Below are 16,933 nucleotides of genomic sequence, written 5' to 3' on the forward strand. Positions count from 1 at the left end.
CTAGCTTTTCCCTTCCTTCCGCTTCAGCCTTTAACCATGGTCAGGATCCAGCCCCTGGAAAGGAATTTCTAGAGCTCAGCCTTTCCAGCCTTATCCGCTATTTTATTCCTTGGGATCCAAGCACGGTGGTGTTGTGTGTGCACCTGGACCACCCAGTGATGGAGGCAAGAGATAAATACATAGAGGAGGGCAGTTCAGAGCTGCTAATGTGCTCTGTGCAGAGTATCAAGAAATTCCATATGGCTTTCCATATGCATGCAAGAGTCCCATCTTGCTTCATTTAATACCTAGCCTTAGAAGCAGAATACATTGTTTTGTCTGTATTCGTTGTACATGTTTTTTCAATATAATTATTAAGCTAGGTAACTGTTCCATGTTTGAAAGTGTAATCAATGTCTCAACTTTCAGTTTCACACAGCAGAACTTCATGGTCAGTCAGTGGACTGACTTCATTATTCTGCTAAGCAGTGTTAATCAACTACTATTATATATACTAGTATATATAATATATATATATATATTATATGCTAGTATATATAATATATATATATTATATGCACTGTTATACTATTCTATACTATAAATAGAATATATATACTACTATAATGTCATGTGAAAGATCTATTATAATTTGAACTTAATTTTTGATATTGATAAAAGCCTTCCACCCCTCAGTATTTGAACTTGGATTACATTTCTTACATAATTATTGCATTCTGATAGAGTCAATAGTTTCTTTAAATGCTCAAAGATAAAAATGTATTAAAAGACTGAAATCTGTACTCCCACAAATAACCAGAAATATAATTAATACTGCACCCCAACATGCTAGGTTATATTTTTTGTAGATTGTCTTATTTTATTGTAGGGAGTATCCAGCAATCTAAGATTGCATTATAATTAAGGGAAAGAAAACCAATAAATAAATGTACTTAAAACACTCTTCATTTAACAGGGAAAAAATTAATACATTTCAGAGTGATGGCAGAAGTAAAGAGTTTTAATGAACAACCTCAAAATTATGTGGATCACTACAGAATTTGGAAAGGCTTGATATAATCTGTGGATGATATTGGTTTTAGTTAAATGAGTTTAGTTTGAGTAAATATATTTGAATCTTCCAGTGTGAAGGTTCTGGTTAAGAAAAAATGAGAAATCAGCTAATGTATTCAGGTTTTAAAAAAGAAAAACCAAAAAAAAAAAACCCAAAAGGAGCAAATGCTTAGAAAGGTACATATTTTTCTGAACAAAAGTCTGGAATAAATTTTGGGTTTAAAACAATGCATTGCTGTCTCAGTAACTTTCAAAGTGGGCTGTTCAACATCTAGCTTAAAGTTTCTAAAGGTGATTCAAACAATTATAGCACAGGATGTGCAAAATATATCAGTGAAAGCATCACTGCAAAACGTTCTTAAAAGACCTGGAAACAAATGAGAATTTTGTAATGCACTTCAAAGATCAGTGCATGATGCTGAACCACCTCGAAATCTGAACACTGCAACATACTGAACCAGTTCCTGATTCTCTGTCCCTAGGAATTGTATTACATGGGTTCCAAGGCATTCACTACTTCAAATCCAGTTGTGTTGGTTTTATTATAAATGTAACAGGAAAGCAAAAGCCTTCCAGCCCTATTCCTTATAAAAGGTATGACAGCATTTGCAGTCCAAGCAATTGCCTATGATGCTGTAGTAGTCCTGTGCTCAGGTGTCATTTCCAGGGTGTTGTTTTACTGCTAAAGCCTTTCTGAGATTTTAGAAAATAGACTTTCTTTTCACTCAGAAAGACTTAACCCAGTGTTGCAGATGAAAGGTTTCCAGATTACTCTTTCTGAAGTGATTGTATTTCTGCTTTAAGTAACTGTTTGCAGCTGACCATGTTGTGTCCAACTGATCACAAAGGGAACACAACTTCCTAAGCCCACCTGTGCCCAAATCCATGCTCTGTATCACAGCACTCCCAGGGGAGCTCTGCTCTTGCTACAGAGGACATTCCTGAGACTTTCTGAAACCACCACACTGTCAACTTCCACCCCTGAAGTCCACAGAGCAATTGTGCTCAGCATCAGCTATTTCGCACAACCAAAAGGTGTATTGTCAGTTTATGTAACTTCAGCAGCCAAACACATCTTACTGAAAACCCTTTTATTGTCAATTTCCTGATACAGTAAATTCCACTCTCCTACTTTGCAATGTACTTACAATTGAGTGCTGAATCTGGTTCAAGAAAATTAAACTTCCAAGACCTACCAGCAGCACAGGATACATTGGCAGATGTACTCTCTATTTATTTCAGCCAGGTTTTCATCACAACCATGGATTTCTACTTGGTAGTATAAAATACCAGCAATGACAATTGTAGCAGCTAAAAGGTCTTCAATGCATAAAATTTCAAATGTTTTGTCAGCAGTTCAAGATTAGGTGGGTTTCAAATAATGTGTAGGAATAATAAGGTTTTTACCATGAAAGTAACCATCCAGTCTATAGGAAAAGAAAAAATGCTTTAAAGAGCTGAACTAAGGAAGCCAATAATACAGAAGTCCTAATTATTGACCCTATGCTTTATTCAGTAGTCTGTGGAAAAATGAGTGATGACTATAGCTAGATTGTGGTGGAAAGATGTTCATAACTCAGACCTAAGTCTGCAGCCTGTCTGGCATTCTCACAAGGAAGGGAAAGAGGGACACTGCTGAATGGTGTGAAGAGCAAACCAGGTTCTAAGTCCAGAGAGGCTCCTGTGGGGAGATACCAGGACACTGTAGGAAACCCCAGACTGTGGCTGCTCTGACTCTCACACCTGCACCGACAGATTATTAGTGTCCAGAAGCTGCCAGGGTAATACCTTTCACCAAAATCAATGCAAAGAATAAAACTAAATTACAGCATTTTGGCAAAACAAACTTGTCATCATGTATTTTTGCTTTTATTGCTCAGCTATTCCCAATTGCCAATGTTCTCAAGGAATAACATGTATAAAAACTGCAACTCAGCCAGTATTTACAGAATATGGAATGAGCATTTATGTAACAAATATGCCTGTGTTTCTCCTTGAGTGTGTAAATTGATTCTGTATATGAATACACTGCCTTAAAAGTTATATTTACAGAGACATAAAGTCAAACAATACCTAAAACTCACACTAAAGACATTACTTTCAGATAACATAGGAATTAAATATGAGCAGAAAACACACCCCACAGCAATGTGGGAGTTTCAGTGCACAGGTATCAGATGCACATTTAGTAAATGCTGACATAAAAAGTAAACCTTGTTGGTAAGGACAATTTGTCCAATGCCAAGTCCAACAATTTGGAATGTTCCTTCAGTCTGTGTCTGATCTTCTCCAAAGCATACATGTACAATTTGCCCAATTAATAGGCAGCTAAATCCACGACTGCAAAAATCCACATGAAAATAAAGACAAATTTTAAATGCATCAATTTAGCACAAAAAAGAAAGAAATTAAGAACATCTTAATGAAATGCTTAAATATGAAATACTGGCCAAAATAGAAAAATATCCTTCATTTGGAGGCTGTGCTGCATCAGTGAAAACTGTGTCCTGTTGTTAAACAACCAGTTACTGTTCTCATGATTGGCTTTAAGAATTTACTAAACTGCTTTCTAGGAGGAGAACAAGGTTATGAATTTCTTTTATACTCGTAACCTGGGGGCAAAACACTTGCTAAGTTTTGCTTATAAAGCAAATCAAGACAGATAGATGAAAGTCTGCCTCTTGGTGCACATGGAGAGCACAGGTGAAGGGTCTGCACTACAAGAAAAATTGGGAAACAAGAGAAGCTCTCAGAGCAACAAGAACTTGATAGACTGAGCCTTAGCTCCTGGGAAAGCTGCATTTCAGGGGTGTGCCACTTCAGCCATACATCCTGACAACCTGGTCAAATGCCAATATTGACAAATACCAAAATTACAAAATTACTAAATGCCAAATCCCAATGCATAGACTCTTCTATGTAAGAGGATGTCTGCTGGAAAGAGAACTGTAAGAGGAAATGATGCTGCTTCCATATTTTTCATATAGAATTGCTTAGTTTTCCTCCTACTGGAAAGGGCGAAAGTGTTTCGAAGTCAAGAGATGTTTCATTTTCTCTTAGAGACTTATTATGCTTATTTCTTTAGGGATCTCATTGCTTTGATAGCCCTTAATTTTCCTGATGTTAGTGTTGGTTTTAAGATTTTCATGGTTTGAGCTGTTGAATTTTTTTCACTGTTTTTATATAAACAAAGTGCTGAGAAAAACATAAAGAAACTTTTCTAAGTTATGTGAAGCAGATACTTTTCCATAAGCACATCCTAATTTATTTAATAATACATTTAAATCATATTTAAATTATTTAACTGTGTGCAATACTTAAGGTATAAGATAAACATAATTTTGCTAAATGAAATCATAGAGCATGTCACGTTGCTGTGCAGGCACTGATATAGTTTTTCTCCCTAATTATAAACCCCATAAACTAAGAAAATATACATACATACATATGCACACATTATTCAAAAGAAGTACTGAGTTTAAAGAAATTGAGGAGGGAAGGAGGTATTTAAGTTCACTTTGAAAAATAAACAGCTAACATAAAAATTGAATTTCATCCTGCTGCAGGTTGAAAAGAAATATAGTCAGCAGCAAACAACCCCCTTTTGTTTAGCACTTCCATCTCAATCCTACAAAGCACTTCTATATCACCCCAAATTTGCAGTAGCTGGGAGAACAGACAAAGAGTTATTTCATTCCTTTTGTGGGTGCAGAGCCTGGGAGGTGGCAGGAGTCACACACTGGCACTGCCCCTCGGATCTCTGCACTGCAGGAAGAGGGGACTGCCACCCCCACGGCCGCTGGAGCTGACAGCAAACTCTTCTGCAGGGCACACCAGGCTCCACAGAACCTTCTAAACTCACCCAAAAGGGAGCACAGCCAGCTCAAGCAGGGCAAGGGAGAGTTATAAAATTCACCTGCTGGACTGCACATGCCATGTAAGAAGCAAATCGCAGGGAAGGATGCTCTGGGTGTTATCAGAAGGCAAGGCTATGACAGAGCTGTCTCTCTCTGCTTTGCCCCCATGACAATGTGATGTGTGCAAGGCCTGCTTTGTGCTCTCAGGGAAATGGCACTGCTGACAGATCTTGCTACTGAACCAAGCATCCTTTTTCTTATTTCATATTAATAAATGTTGGAAAAGCAAAACACAATCCCCATCCAGACAAATTAATAATCTTACAAATATTGAGAATGCATCTGACTATTTTTCGTGAGAACAACTTCATATTCTTGGAATAATTTATTTGAAGGCCTCATCTAACACAACTCGAAGACAGTTTGTTGGGGTTTTTTTGCTGCTGCTATCAGCTGTAGGAGAAGTTGCTCACTCACAATTACTCCACTTGGATTCCGTCCAATCTTTAACTGATTTGCAATGGTCAGTTTATCATGGTTGAATAATTAGCTAATTGTGTTTACATTTTCCTTCGTAGGCAGCTGAGTTACACTGACCTTATGCCTTCATTATCTCTAAAAATTAAGTCCAAGACCAGCAAAATCCTAACCAATGGCCCAATCCAAAGATCCACCCACTGCATTTTAAAAGGAACTCTCAAGCTATGCCTGTTTTGTCAATGGTGGTACCCACCACTGTCAATCACTGGGTAGATTTCTGTTTGAAATGCTTTTTTGGGCAGGACTAAACAAATTGTGACAAGTTAAAACAGTATCCCTTTGTTTTGACTGCATTTTGTCCTTTGCATTAAATAAAATGCTTCATCTCTTGTACAAACAGATCCTTTCATTGCCAAATCCAGTCTATAAACAGTGGTATTACTTAATTTCCTTCTACAGCATATGTTAAATATGTAGTGTTAAATGCAAAAAAGTTGCCACCCTCAGAAAACTAGGACTGGGGATGATTCCATGAGTGCTAGATGCTCACATTTCAGGTCAGTCATTTACTGGGAGGGGTACTCAGCTGCCATGCACAGACACAGCTTAAGGGAGCTGATTTACCAAGCAAGCCCACAAACCAGCTGTTCAGAGAGGCTCTGTACACACCCTCTCAGGTAGTAACTAAACTCAGTAATGGATGGCAGCAGTGATACATCTTTTTATTCATACTAGAAATGCACAGGAAAATAAAGAGGAAAAGTATAGAAGCAGTTTTCTTGTGCTGAAGAGGACAAAGGGGTACAGAGAAGCTCTTTGACCACATGAACAATTCTTAGACCTCATGAAAGCCATGAAGATTCCAGTGGTGAATTACAGGTTAAAGGAAAATTTCATTCTTAATTCCTCAGAGTGCATAATTTATTTCAAAGGACAACACATAAAATCACTGTTAGTTTTTAAAGTCACCATGATAGTGAGACCAGGTCAATAGTCACAACCATGTTCAAAGGTAAGTTAGCATGTGAATGGAGATGGATTACTGGGATGTGTTCACATTTTCCTTTCAATAGCAGGACATTCTGGACTGTCTAGCTCGAGCAATCAAACTTTTTACAGGTCAAAATGATAATGTTTTCTTTAGAGCTGTTTAAAACTGCTCAGTAGTGGATATGGCCCAATCCCTTTTCCACCTGAGCCCAGTGGAAAGAGGAAAAGGACACAGTTTTAGGATTGTAGTCAAATAGACCATTGTTTAATAAGAAACTCACAGTGGCTGATGCCAATACTCTCAATATTTGATGTGTGTGGAGTCAAATTCCACTCTGGTTGTACAGGAAAGATACAGAGGTATAGATGAGAATCCAGCCACACTACCAGTCTTGGCTTTCTTTTACATGACTTCGATATTCTTGTTAGAACATTTTTTAAGAGATAAAATGTTAATACTTACCTCTTAAAAGAGCCCATTGTTAGTAACTTGTTCATCACAGCCCCTTCAACCTCCCCAAAAAAGTAACCAGTCTGTAAGGGGAAAATGCAAGAAATTACCAAAAGCATTGATAAATGCAAACCAACACTGGATGCAATTTAAACTGGCATATTCTAGGATCTGGCAAGAGTGGCTTTGACAGCTGCATAGACAGGTTTTCAGGACTGCTGCTACATAAAACATGGAGAGGACTTCTCAGTCAGGGCAAATTGTTGGGATTATATTATTGCCCCTGAGCAGATGTGAGAGCTTAAACAATATATTGAGGTACATTATATAACATCCAATATCAAAAATAAAAGCCTTCCAAACCTAAAGCTTGTAAAGAAAACACACTAATCTGATCACAAATTCTTGTGATTAAAATGTTACTCAAAAAAGATATAAACAGGTTGTGAGAGGATTTCATAAACAGTCATTAAAAAACATTGTTTATAATTCCTGTATGACCTGTTTAAGGAGCTGGAACAGTACATTTCATCAATCCTATAAATTTTAACTCCATTCAGAGTCATTTCATACTTAAAACCACTCAGCTTGATGAATTACTCATTTTGTCCCTATTCAGTACTTGTGGACTAATAAAAATAAATCTCTGTTGAGAAAACAAACATTGCTGTTATAAATTTGGTCAGCAAGATGGAAGTGACTCCGTCATCTGCAGCCATTCATGTGACAGTGGAAAATCTTGCAAGTACAGCACTTTTCTACCTTGGGAAGACCTGTTTTATTTTAGAGCCTCAGCTCCCAGGAGGACTGGATATTTCTCTTCATTGTTTAAAGGGAGAAATCCCACAATTTATGAGGGGGAAAGGGCACTACACTCTCAAATTGCATGGATTCCACAGGTTTTGTATGAACTAAACCCCAATTCCATTACAAGGAACTTAGCTGACCTCAAGTATGCACCTGGGAGTTCGCAGGCAGAAAAGTTACAGCCCTAGCTAAAAAAAGGCATTCCTCCACCTAAAAAGCAAGTATTGCCTTCTTTTTTTTTTTTCCTTTCCTTTCCTCAGGGGAACCTTGGAACATTTTCCAAAACATATGGGTATGTAAAGTCTCCTAGAAACACAAGGAACATGACTAAAAATACCAGCTTCAATAGCCCTGGCTGACTGATGAAGAAAGATTACCCTAATGATTGCAGAGGCAGGCAACATCAAGAAACTGCAAACCATAAATGCCTCATATAACCTTAGATAGCAATAAACCTGATTTGTCAAGTTGTGCACCAGTCTTATGAAGACATTTCTCTCCACAAAAGCTTCCTTTGTAAATGCCAGCTCTCCCCCAAGCAGTTACACTCAGGTTATATTTTTTTTTTAATACAGCAGGATTTAGTTGCAATTCAGAATTACTCTGCCCCAAAAACCTGATTCTTGGAGCAGTTCAGGTCATGTTTGGAAAGCTGATAGAAAAATAGTGCTGAAGCAACCCCAGATAGGTCAGGAATTGGTAATGCATCATCCCTTCTCTACCCCTTCTCTATCCACAAAAGTCTGTATGCATGCTATATATAAAAAATAGATATACACTAATGTAATCCTATTAGAAATTTACATAAGCAGAGATTTCTCTGCTGTTCCTCTTAGACTTGGATACATTTAACTAATAAAATAGGTCAGAACCCATTCCCAGCCTACTTCTGGTGCAACTGTTGTCTAAACTATTCACAGGAATAGTAATGGCTTTTATCAGGTGACTACCAAAAGAAACATCTCTTCCTAATCGTTGCTGGCCAAAGCCAGATCTGAACTGGCCAGTCACTGACACAAGTCACAGCTGTGCGTCTGTAAATAGTAACAACAAAAGGAGAAGTAGACAAACAGGTTTTCAGTGTATCAAGATCATTCCATAATGAGTGTATTTCTTAGGTCATGCTCGTCATACCAAATTTCATTCAGCTGAGGGCTAAGTAGGAGTGTGGCTATTCCTATTCACAATCCCAACACATAAAAACAATTCAACTTCAGACAATTCTGGCATGACTGGGGCACCATCCCAACAGTTTTCAGGCAAAAGTTAATGAGAATGGTGATGGTTCCTTCATAAGGTTTGCAGGATTGAGCAAAACATTCTTATTCTGTGATAATCGTATTTCTTGTCCTCTCCATTGTGAAGCTGAGTGCTTAGTTTTAATCCTTCAATGACTGTAATCCCCTCCAGAAAACAAACTCCTCCACCAACAGCTTTGTAAAATCTCATTATCTTAACTTTGAATGTAAAAGCTGTGTGTCCTCCCCTCCCTTCCCAACCTTTCCACGTGACAAAAATGGCACAGGGATTTTTTTTTTTCTTGGAGTAAAAGCCTCTTACAGAAGACAGACACTTCTGCAGCAAGAAAGATCTTTAAAGAGAACATTTATGAGTTTAAGAACAGACCCTGCTACAATGGGAGAAAGAAACTGAGCTCCAGTGAGAAAAAAGCTTACATTCTTTGTAGAAGCAATTTTTTTTATGTTGTTAATTCTTTACCATTTTCAGATGGTGGCCTATTAAAAAAAAAAACAAAAAAGTAATTTTAAATTAATAATAGACATGGGAAAACTCAAGAAAAATCTTACACTTACCTGTTGATAGTCTTCAGACACTAAAATAAATCCATTGTTATCTATTAGGTAACAGTTGATTGTCTGAAAAATAATAAAATACTATTTTAATTTTTGATTTTAGGACACAGCAATAAGATAATTATATACTTTACTTCTAACTCAATTCTAAATGGGTAAAACCTTCAGGTTGTTATGAGGTTTTACATAAATTCAAAATGAGTGTAGTCTTGGTTATGGGATATTATCCAATTTAATTTGTATGACTTTTTTCATGCAAAACTAAAGAAAGATGTGTACAGAATGGGAGGATATAATATAATTGCAAACAAACATAAAAACCAAAATTTTGTGGTTTTATAATCCCTCCTTAAAAGTTTTCCTTATAGCAAAGCTTGCAAAGGCATAGAGCTTCAGTGCTCCTGATGGCTTCTCCCTTATCTGGAGAAAAACATCAGCACAATGTCATTACCCTAACGATGGATTAATGAAAGCACAGTGTCAGCCTGCAGAACCAACAGGGGATCAGGTAGTATTTTTTAATTTGTTCGTTGGGGGATGGGACCAGAAACTTCTGTAAAAGAGGCCCCACAGGTCTCCTAAAGCTTTCCAAATTGTATTTTTAATTGGGAACTGGGTTTAGAGGCAGGACTGTTAGCTTTTCGTAGGTCAGACGTCTGAACTGTATAAAACGAGGTAAAGCCAAATCAGAGCTTCCCTCCACACACACATGCACCATTTTAACCTCACAGAATTACTTGCTACAGGCAAAGTTTTAATTACTGCACTTCAGAGTTTAAACATGAGGTTTAACTTAAACCCTGAAACCTTGATATAACTCAGTTTCTCCTCAGTATTGCCAAATAACTATCTCAGTGTTAAATCTTTATTGTATTTCTATTGTTGGTTTAAATCAACAATATTTTTATCTTTGCTTATTGAATTTTCCATGATATTTGTATAAAAGGAAAAAAATAAGCAGAATGGCTTTCAATACAGGAATCCTCCTGGCTTTGTTTTTAATTAAAAACCTTTCCTGCAGCAAATGGGCTGTACAGAAATATGACAAAATATGCTTTCTGCTACACTCTGCACATCCAGCAAGATCACTGTGCTATTTTAGGGAGGAAAGCAGCCCCATGCAGTAGTGGCTGTGCAAGATGTGAAAATGCAGTCTGATCTTTCCAGAGATGCTCAGACGTGCCTGATTCTCATTCTGGCCACAATTAGCACTGTCCTGTGGGGCCAAAGAGGAGAAACTTGCAGAAATGCTAGCATGAAGTGGAGTTAAAAAAACAAAAATGGAAGCTGAAATCCAGCAAAAGTTCAGAATGAAGGTCATGCCCTAATGGAAACGCAGGATATTCATTCTAAAAGGAGAACCCAAGCTACAGACAAGCCCAGGGACAGAAAACCTGTCAGAAAGGAAGTGAAACAACTCATTTTCCACCTGTGATCTGCTAGAAAGCCCAAAGCTGGCAAATGCAATGTGGAAAGCTGATGGTGCTGGCCAGGAACTGAGCGGAGCTGATGCACTCAGAAGAGGCAGCTCCTCGAGGCCAGTGGTGTGTGAAGAATGGAATTTCAGAAGCAGGCTCTAACTGCACAGCTCTGCTCTCCCCAAAGCCAACCTGAAACCTCCCACTGACTGCACCAGGAGAGGAGCTTAGCCAACACAGAGATCTGCTGAGGATACATATCTGCAGTCTTCATGCATGAAAGATTAATCTAAAGATACTGCTTTAGAAACAATATTTCTCCATAGTATAGAAAATAAATAAAAGAAGTCATGCTGGACAAGAAAAAGTGTAGGCTTAGTTTCATAGTTTATGGCTTATATGCTGTTGGGAAAAGACTGGCTCAATTCAAGAATGAGTGGCCATGTCTCAAATCTCTAAGATTTAGTTCACTAGCACAGTTCAGAACTTTAAAAGATATGAATTTTCTAGCACTGTTATTTGAAACAGGTATAATGCAACAAATGGAATCTATATATTTTTTGTGCAATGTGAAGATAAGAGGGTTTCTGTTTCAATCCATTTTAGAAATATTAACTAGGGAAAAAATATTCATTCAGAACCATTAATTCACCACTTGCCAGCAAGATAAATAACTTTCAGTATTACTACTGTGTTCAAGAAACAGCTTGTAATTTAACTTTAGCATGGACAAAGGGCAGCAGAATGCATTTACTCATTGCTAGGAAATCTCAAACAGATTTCTGATACAAGTTTTATGCATGGGATAATAGCATTTGCATAGACTACAGCTGTATGAAAGAGCTCTAATTCACAATGTTTCACAGGTATTGGAAGTGAACTGTGCTCAGGTTTGCCCAAAGGTTCAAGTTCAGTGAATTTCAGATTTCAAGGGAATGTTCCATAGGTAGAGAGTCCCTGAGCTTGTAAAACTGTAGGCATGAAGTCCAGAATAAACACAGCAAGAATGTTAACTGAGGTCTGAGAACACATCTGAACTACAGAAACTTTGATCCAGTTCAAGTCCTCTATGTATTTTTCACAGCTCTAGTATACAATAACAGTAATGGAATGTAACATGGGTTAAGAAACCAAAAATGAAAAAGAAAGAAAACAGAGCATGCAAATAAAACGTGAAAACAAGAACAAATGAGCAAATTCAAAGTTCTCAAAAAAACAAAAAGTATTTTTAATTAATGGGTTGTTTCTATTTTAGAATGAAAGGTATGATCACACACTCATCACTTGACTCCCTTTATTTTTAATTATATTTACAATTATCATGTTATTAATAGTCATTAATATTTGTTGACTATTGTGCCATTCAATTTGCATTAATGTCTTCATGTTTACTTTTAAATGCTTTAATTTATACTGTAAATGTTCAGCAGATATTTTCTTGCCACTGAGAGAAGCTGTGAAAGTCAACAGACTCACCAGAGGAGCAGTGATATTTGTTTGAGTCCTATCAACAGTGTGTTTTATCATTACCAAAAAGTCTGGAATCGCTACATCAGCAATGTCCACATTATTACTAAATTTCTACATATGGTTGTATGGTTCCTGCTGGTGTCCAGCTGAAGAATCTAAACTGCTAGTGACTTTTTTTTTTTTCAGTAATAATAAAGTGGTAAACAAATGCCTTAGCACTGCTTCAAATTATTTCCCAAACTGGATTTACAAAGTAGAAATTATTACAACACATATTTGAGGTACTGGAGTCAACCTTGTAATTCAGTGGGTACCAGTAACAGGCATAAAAAGAATCTCACTATCCAAACAGGGTAATATTTACAAGGTGATAATGACCATAATGTACAATGAGATGTTCAAATTAAATTAATCATTTGTATCTTCTACTGGAGTAGAGGCAATCAATGGAAAAAATCTGTTAAATACTTACTTCATCATCACAACTTATAGCACATCTGCCATCGAGAGATGCACACTACAGATGATATAAAGAAAAAATCAATAAAGTATTTTCAATTATCTCTTTGAAGATTACAAAATAAGATTTTATATAAATTCATATGAACAAAATTTTGAAGTAGTTGATATTGATTATATCTTTATCTAAATTAATTCTAAAAATTACTAGCAAACTTTTGAATCTTTCACCAAATATGTTCTGTTCCTCTCTGCAGAGAAAGGGTTCATTCACACTGCAGCAATTTCAGCTGCTTTAAACACCACAATCTCCTCCAAACTCCAAATCTTTGAGGCCATTCATAGATGAAAGAAGATTCTCCAGCAGGGGTAGGGTCAAGGTTTATTTTCTGTAACAGCACAGTTCCAATCAATCCTCAAACCAGGGATGGCATCTCCTAATCCTCAGAAAGTACCTGATTCTCCTCTTCAGTGAGTACAAATTCTATCCCTGAATGGTTTAGGTAAAGTTTATTGAGCACTGTAAGTGCCAACCATGATTCAGTAAAAGAGTTTTGTTAATTGACCTGTGTGATCTTACTTAGTGTTAGAGAGCAGGTGAGATTTTGAGAAGTCACAATTCTGCAATCACTAGAAACAAATTCCACACTTTTGTTTACTGTTTACACTTTCTCTAAGGGAGAAAAACCACGTGCCAACAAAGTAACTCCTTACGTATTGGAGTCTAAAATTAATAAACCTTCAAATTGCTTCCAAAAATCAAGCAATTGCTCTTCATCACTGAATTCTCCTTTTCTGTATCCAAATGTAAAACCAGAACAAGTCTTCAATGTATTCTTTACAATAGTTTGCTTCTGACAAAGTCATCACTTCCACAGTTAAAAAACTGTTGTGGATTCAATGACAAAAACCCTTCAATTTAAAATATACCTGTCTGCTTGCAGTCCAGAATTTCCGCTGGAAAAATTCAAGTTTCATTTGGATACCTACAGCTGGGAAAGACAAAATAAATAAATAAACCCAGCACGCTTAATTCCTTCAAAATGATTCTTTAAAATTAGTTAGGAAGAAAAGGTTTCATTATGAAAAGAGAAAGTTAAGCCTTAAAATGAAAAAACCCCCCCACAACTAATTAAATTGAAGAGACCACACAGTCGTATTTTAAACCATTTAAACTGAAAGATGCTTGTATAATGTGAAGAACATACATGGCAGATAAAAAAATTATTAAAATTGCATGTTTCCATAATTAACATCAAAGAACCACAAGCTGAACATATTTATGTTCACACCAATTTCATTTATATTTCACTGGTAGCAATACAACAGCTGTAGGGAACCCACACAATGTGTTTTCTACTGAAACCCATGAAGATTTGCTGAAACAACATGAAAATATTGGTTAGCAACTCAAGTGATGATTTGTTTTGAGGTCACTTAACCCATAAATTATCAGTGGAACACAAAAAGCATTAAAAATGTATTTGAAAAAATGGAAGTTAAGAGTATTATGTGTAATTCTGTAAAAGGGAAGTATCTGACAATTCTTACTTGCTATCAAATTAAAAAAAAATTATATTAATGAGAACGGATTGCAATTTTTAAAAAATCGTTATTCAAGATACTACTGGTTTAAATTATATGTTTCTCATAATCTCAGGTGGGATTGTGTTTTGCCAAATATCAGTGAACCTCTCTTCCAGCCTGGTCTCATGTTCCTATCACTGTTTCTACTGGAAAGCAATATAAAGCACTAAGGTTTGCAGAAGCTCCAAAAGCAGTTGATTCTTCTGGTTTCACTTGCCTAAACTTAGAGAATTCAAAAAAGCTTTAAAGTCTAAAGATCTAACTCCTAGAAAATTAATGGTTTTTAAAAAAAAAAAAACAAAAAAAACAAGGCCTCAAAATAAAGTTGTTTTGGAAAACTGAATGAAATTTCATTTATTCATTCCTCCTTTAGGGCCTACAGCAGGAATCATTTAAAAACATATTTACATTTAAATTATTGGTACTTGCTTTTGCAAATGCACACACACTGATGTCATGCACATATTTGATTTTGTGTTAGCAGGTAGGGAAAAGTATGTGAAATTAAATCTGTAATGGACTGATACAATGGGATGTGAAATTACATAAAGAATTTTCCTATGAGAGCAGGTTATAAATATTTTTCTGCTATCTGCAACTCAAGGATGGTTTTGTTTCAGAGAGTAAGTAGAGAAATCCAGTTCTCCTTTTGAATAACACCAGAGGAGACTCTCCAGCTACATTTTATTATCTAGGAATTAATATCATGGTCCATGAGCAGATGCACTCTGACAGCCAAGCAGCACATTTGCTTCATCTATTGCTTGCCTTTGGATTAATTTCTAGCACACCCTACCTAATTTTTTTTTCTGAAATGCAGGCAAAGAACACACACACACTTTCAGGAACTTTCCCCAAGGCAATCCCCTCACTTCTGGATGCTGTGTCAGCCTGGGAAGGTCAGTCTTGTGTGCTTGCAGCAGGCAGAACAATTTGCTTCATCTATTGCTTGCTTTTGGATTAATTTCTAGTACATCCTACCTAATTTTTTTCTGAAATGCAGGCAAAGAACACACACACACTTTCAGGAACTTTCCCCAAGGCAATCCCCTCACTTCTGGATGCTGTGTCAGCCTGGGAAGGTCAGTCTTGTGTGCTTGCAGCAGGCAGAACTCTGTGGACTGGACTCAGATATTCTCATTTAAGGTCCAGACAAGCTCAGCCCTTTGGAGTTCACACTGTTAGAGATACCAGCACCCAGAAAACTGCTGCTCTTGGAAAGTGTTAATGAAAGGTAATGGAAGTGTAATAAACATTAATTAAAGAAGTAAAACTCTTGTCCTCCCCTAATGAAATTATATGTATACATGAATTTGAGAGGATTTTGGACTAGATGTGCTCAGGAGACCCCTCCCACTCTAAATTATCTATAATTCTGATTTAAGTGTAAAAGTTTTGTAGAAAAGTGGTAACTTTACAGCTCAGAACCTTCCCTACATAAAGTCAATATGCACAGAGAATTTTCTGTGTCTTGTACAAAACCTACCACGCAACAGAATCTGAAACAGTGACAAGGGAATTACAGCAAAGCTCATCTGTAAAAGGTTCCACATGCACGTTTCACTGAGTCACAATGGAATGCTGCAGCATAACAACAATTGAAATGCCTGGATTAATTTCTATGAAATGCAGAGCATCCCTCTCCATGGGGATGAGAAGTGGCAGCTGCAGGTTTAGCTTCACAGAAGTAACTCAAATATTTTGATGCAGACTGTGAGGGAAAATAAAAGAGAGTGAGAAATATTGGGGTTGCTCCCACTTGAGCAGATTTCACAATTTCAGCAGTAGGGTAATTTGTGCAGAAACTGAAGGTATAGGCATTATCAATTTAGCTAATGCCTGCCTTTAAAAAAGAAATCAGTTTATTTCTCTACCCAACTTCAAAAAGAGTTGTATCACTAATCTCTGAGGTACAATGCCATAAAAGAGGGTAAAACAGAAACCATCCACTCTGGTCAAGGTAATACAGCATTACAACAGCAACATTTTAACATATTTCCTTTGTGAAGTAACTCCTCAATTAGTTTTGAAATCCTTTGGATTGGTATTAAATAATGAATTACTCCATCATGTCAAGTACATGATGGCTGGACTTGATTTACAGTTTGGCTTGATGATCCAAAGGGTCTTTTCCCATGTAATGATTCTATGATCTCTACCTGCACTTGCAGGATAGGAGGAGAGAACACATCTCACAAACATGGCACAGGGAAAGCAGCATTAGCCAGTTTTTTTGAGAGGTCTATCTTAATATGAGATTTTAATCTCACAGTTCTGTCTTATTTACACATTGTTCCCTGCACAGTTCCACACAGAAATTTCCCTGTCACAGAATGAGTAGCTTCTAAATATTCTATATCCTACATAATATATAATAAATTAAAATTACTAATAGTTCCTGAAATTCAGCTGAAAATTATTTGAATACCTCCAGGTTTGAAAGAATTAACAGTGTTAAGTATAGTGTTAAGGTATAGGAAAATTATTTTATTTTCAAACCCTCATGTGGTACTAAACCATTTCTGCAGGTTTTTCCCTCCTGAGCTT

The 16,933-nt window shown here is 36.7% G+C and overlaps 1 protein-coding gene across 1 annotated transcript in view; it reads right to left on the reverse strand.

The window, feature by feature from the left end:
* Positions 1-16,933, reverse strand: part of CACNA2D3 (calcium voltage-gated channel auxiliary subunit alpha2delta 3) — a 408,036-nt gene that overhangs the window by 28,095 nt on the left and 363,008 nt on the right. Inside the window, exons 28-31 of the mRNA XM_041425790.1 lie at positions 13,730-13,791; positions 12,813-12,857; positions 9,453-9,515; positions 6,844-6,914 (exon numbers count right to left, since the gene is read on the reverse strand). Coding sequence (XP_041281724.1) covers positions 6,844-6,914; positions 9,453-9,515; positions 12,813-12,857; positions 13,730-13,791 — 241 coding nt within the window. The remainder of the gene's footprint in view (positions 1-6,843; positions 6,915-9,452; positions 9,516-12,812; positions 12,858-13,729; positions 13,792-16,933) is intronic.

The sequence above is a fragment of the Onychostruthus taczanowskii genome, unplaced genomic scaffold (assembly GCF_017590055.1).
Source record: "Onychostruthus taczanowskii isolate IOZ18803 unplaced genomic scaffold, ASM1759005v1 scaffold9, whole genome shotgun sequence".
NCBI lineage: Eukaryota > Metazoa > Chordata > Aves > Passeriformes > Passeridae > Onychostruthus > Onychostruthus taczanowskii.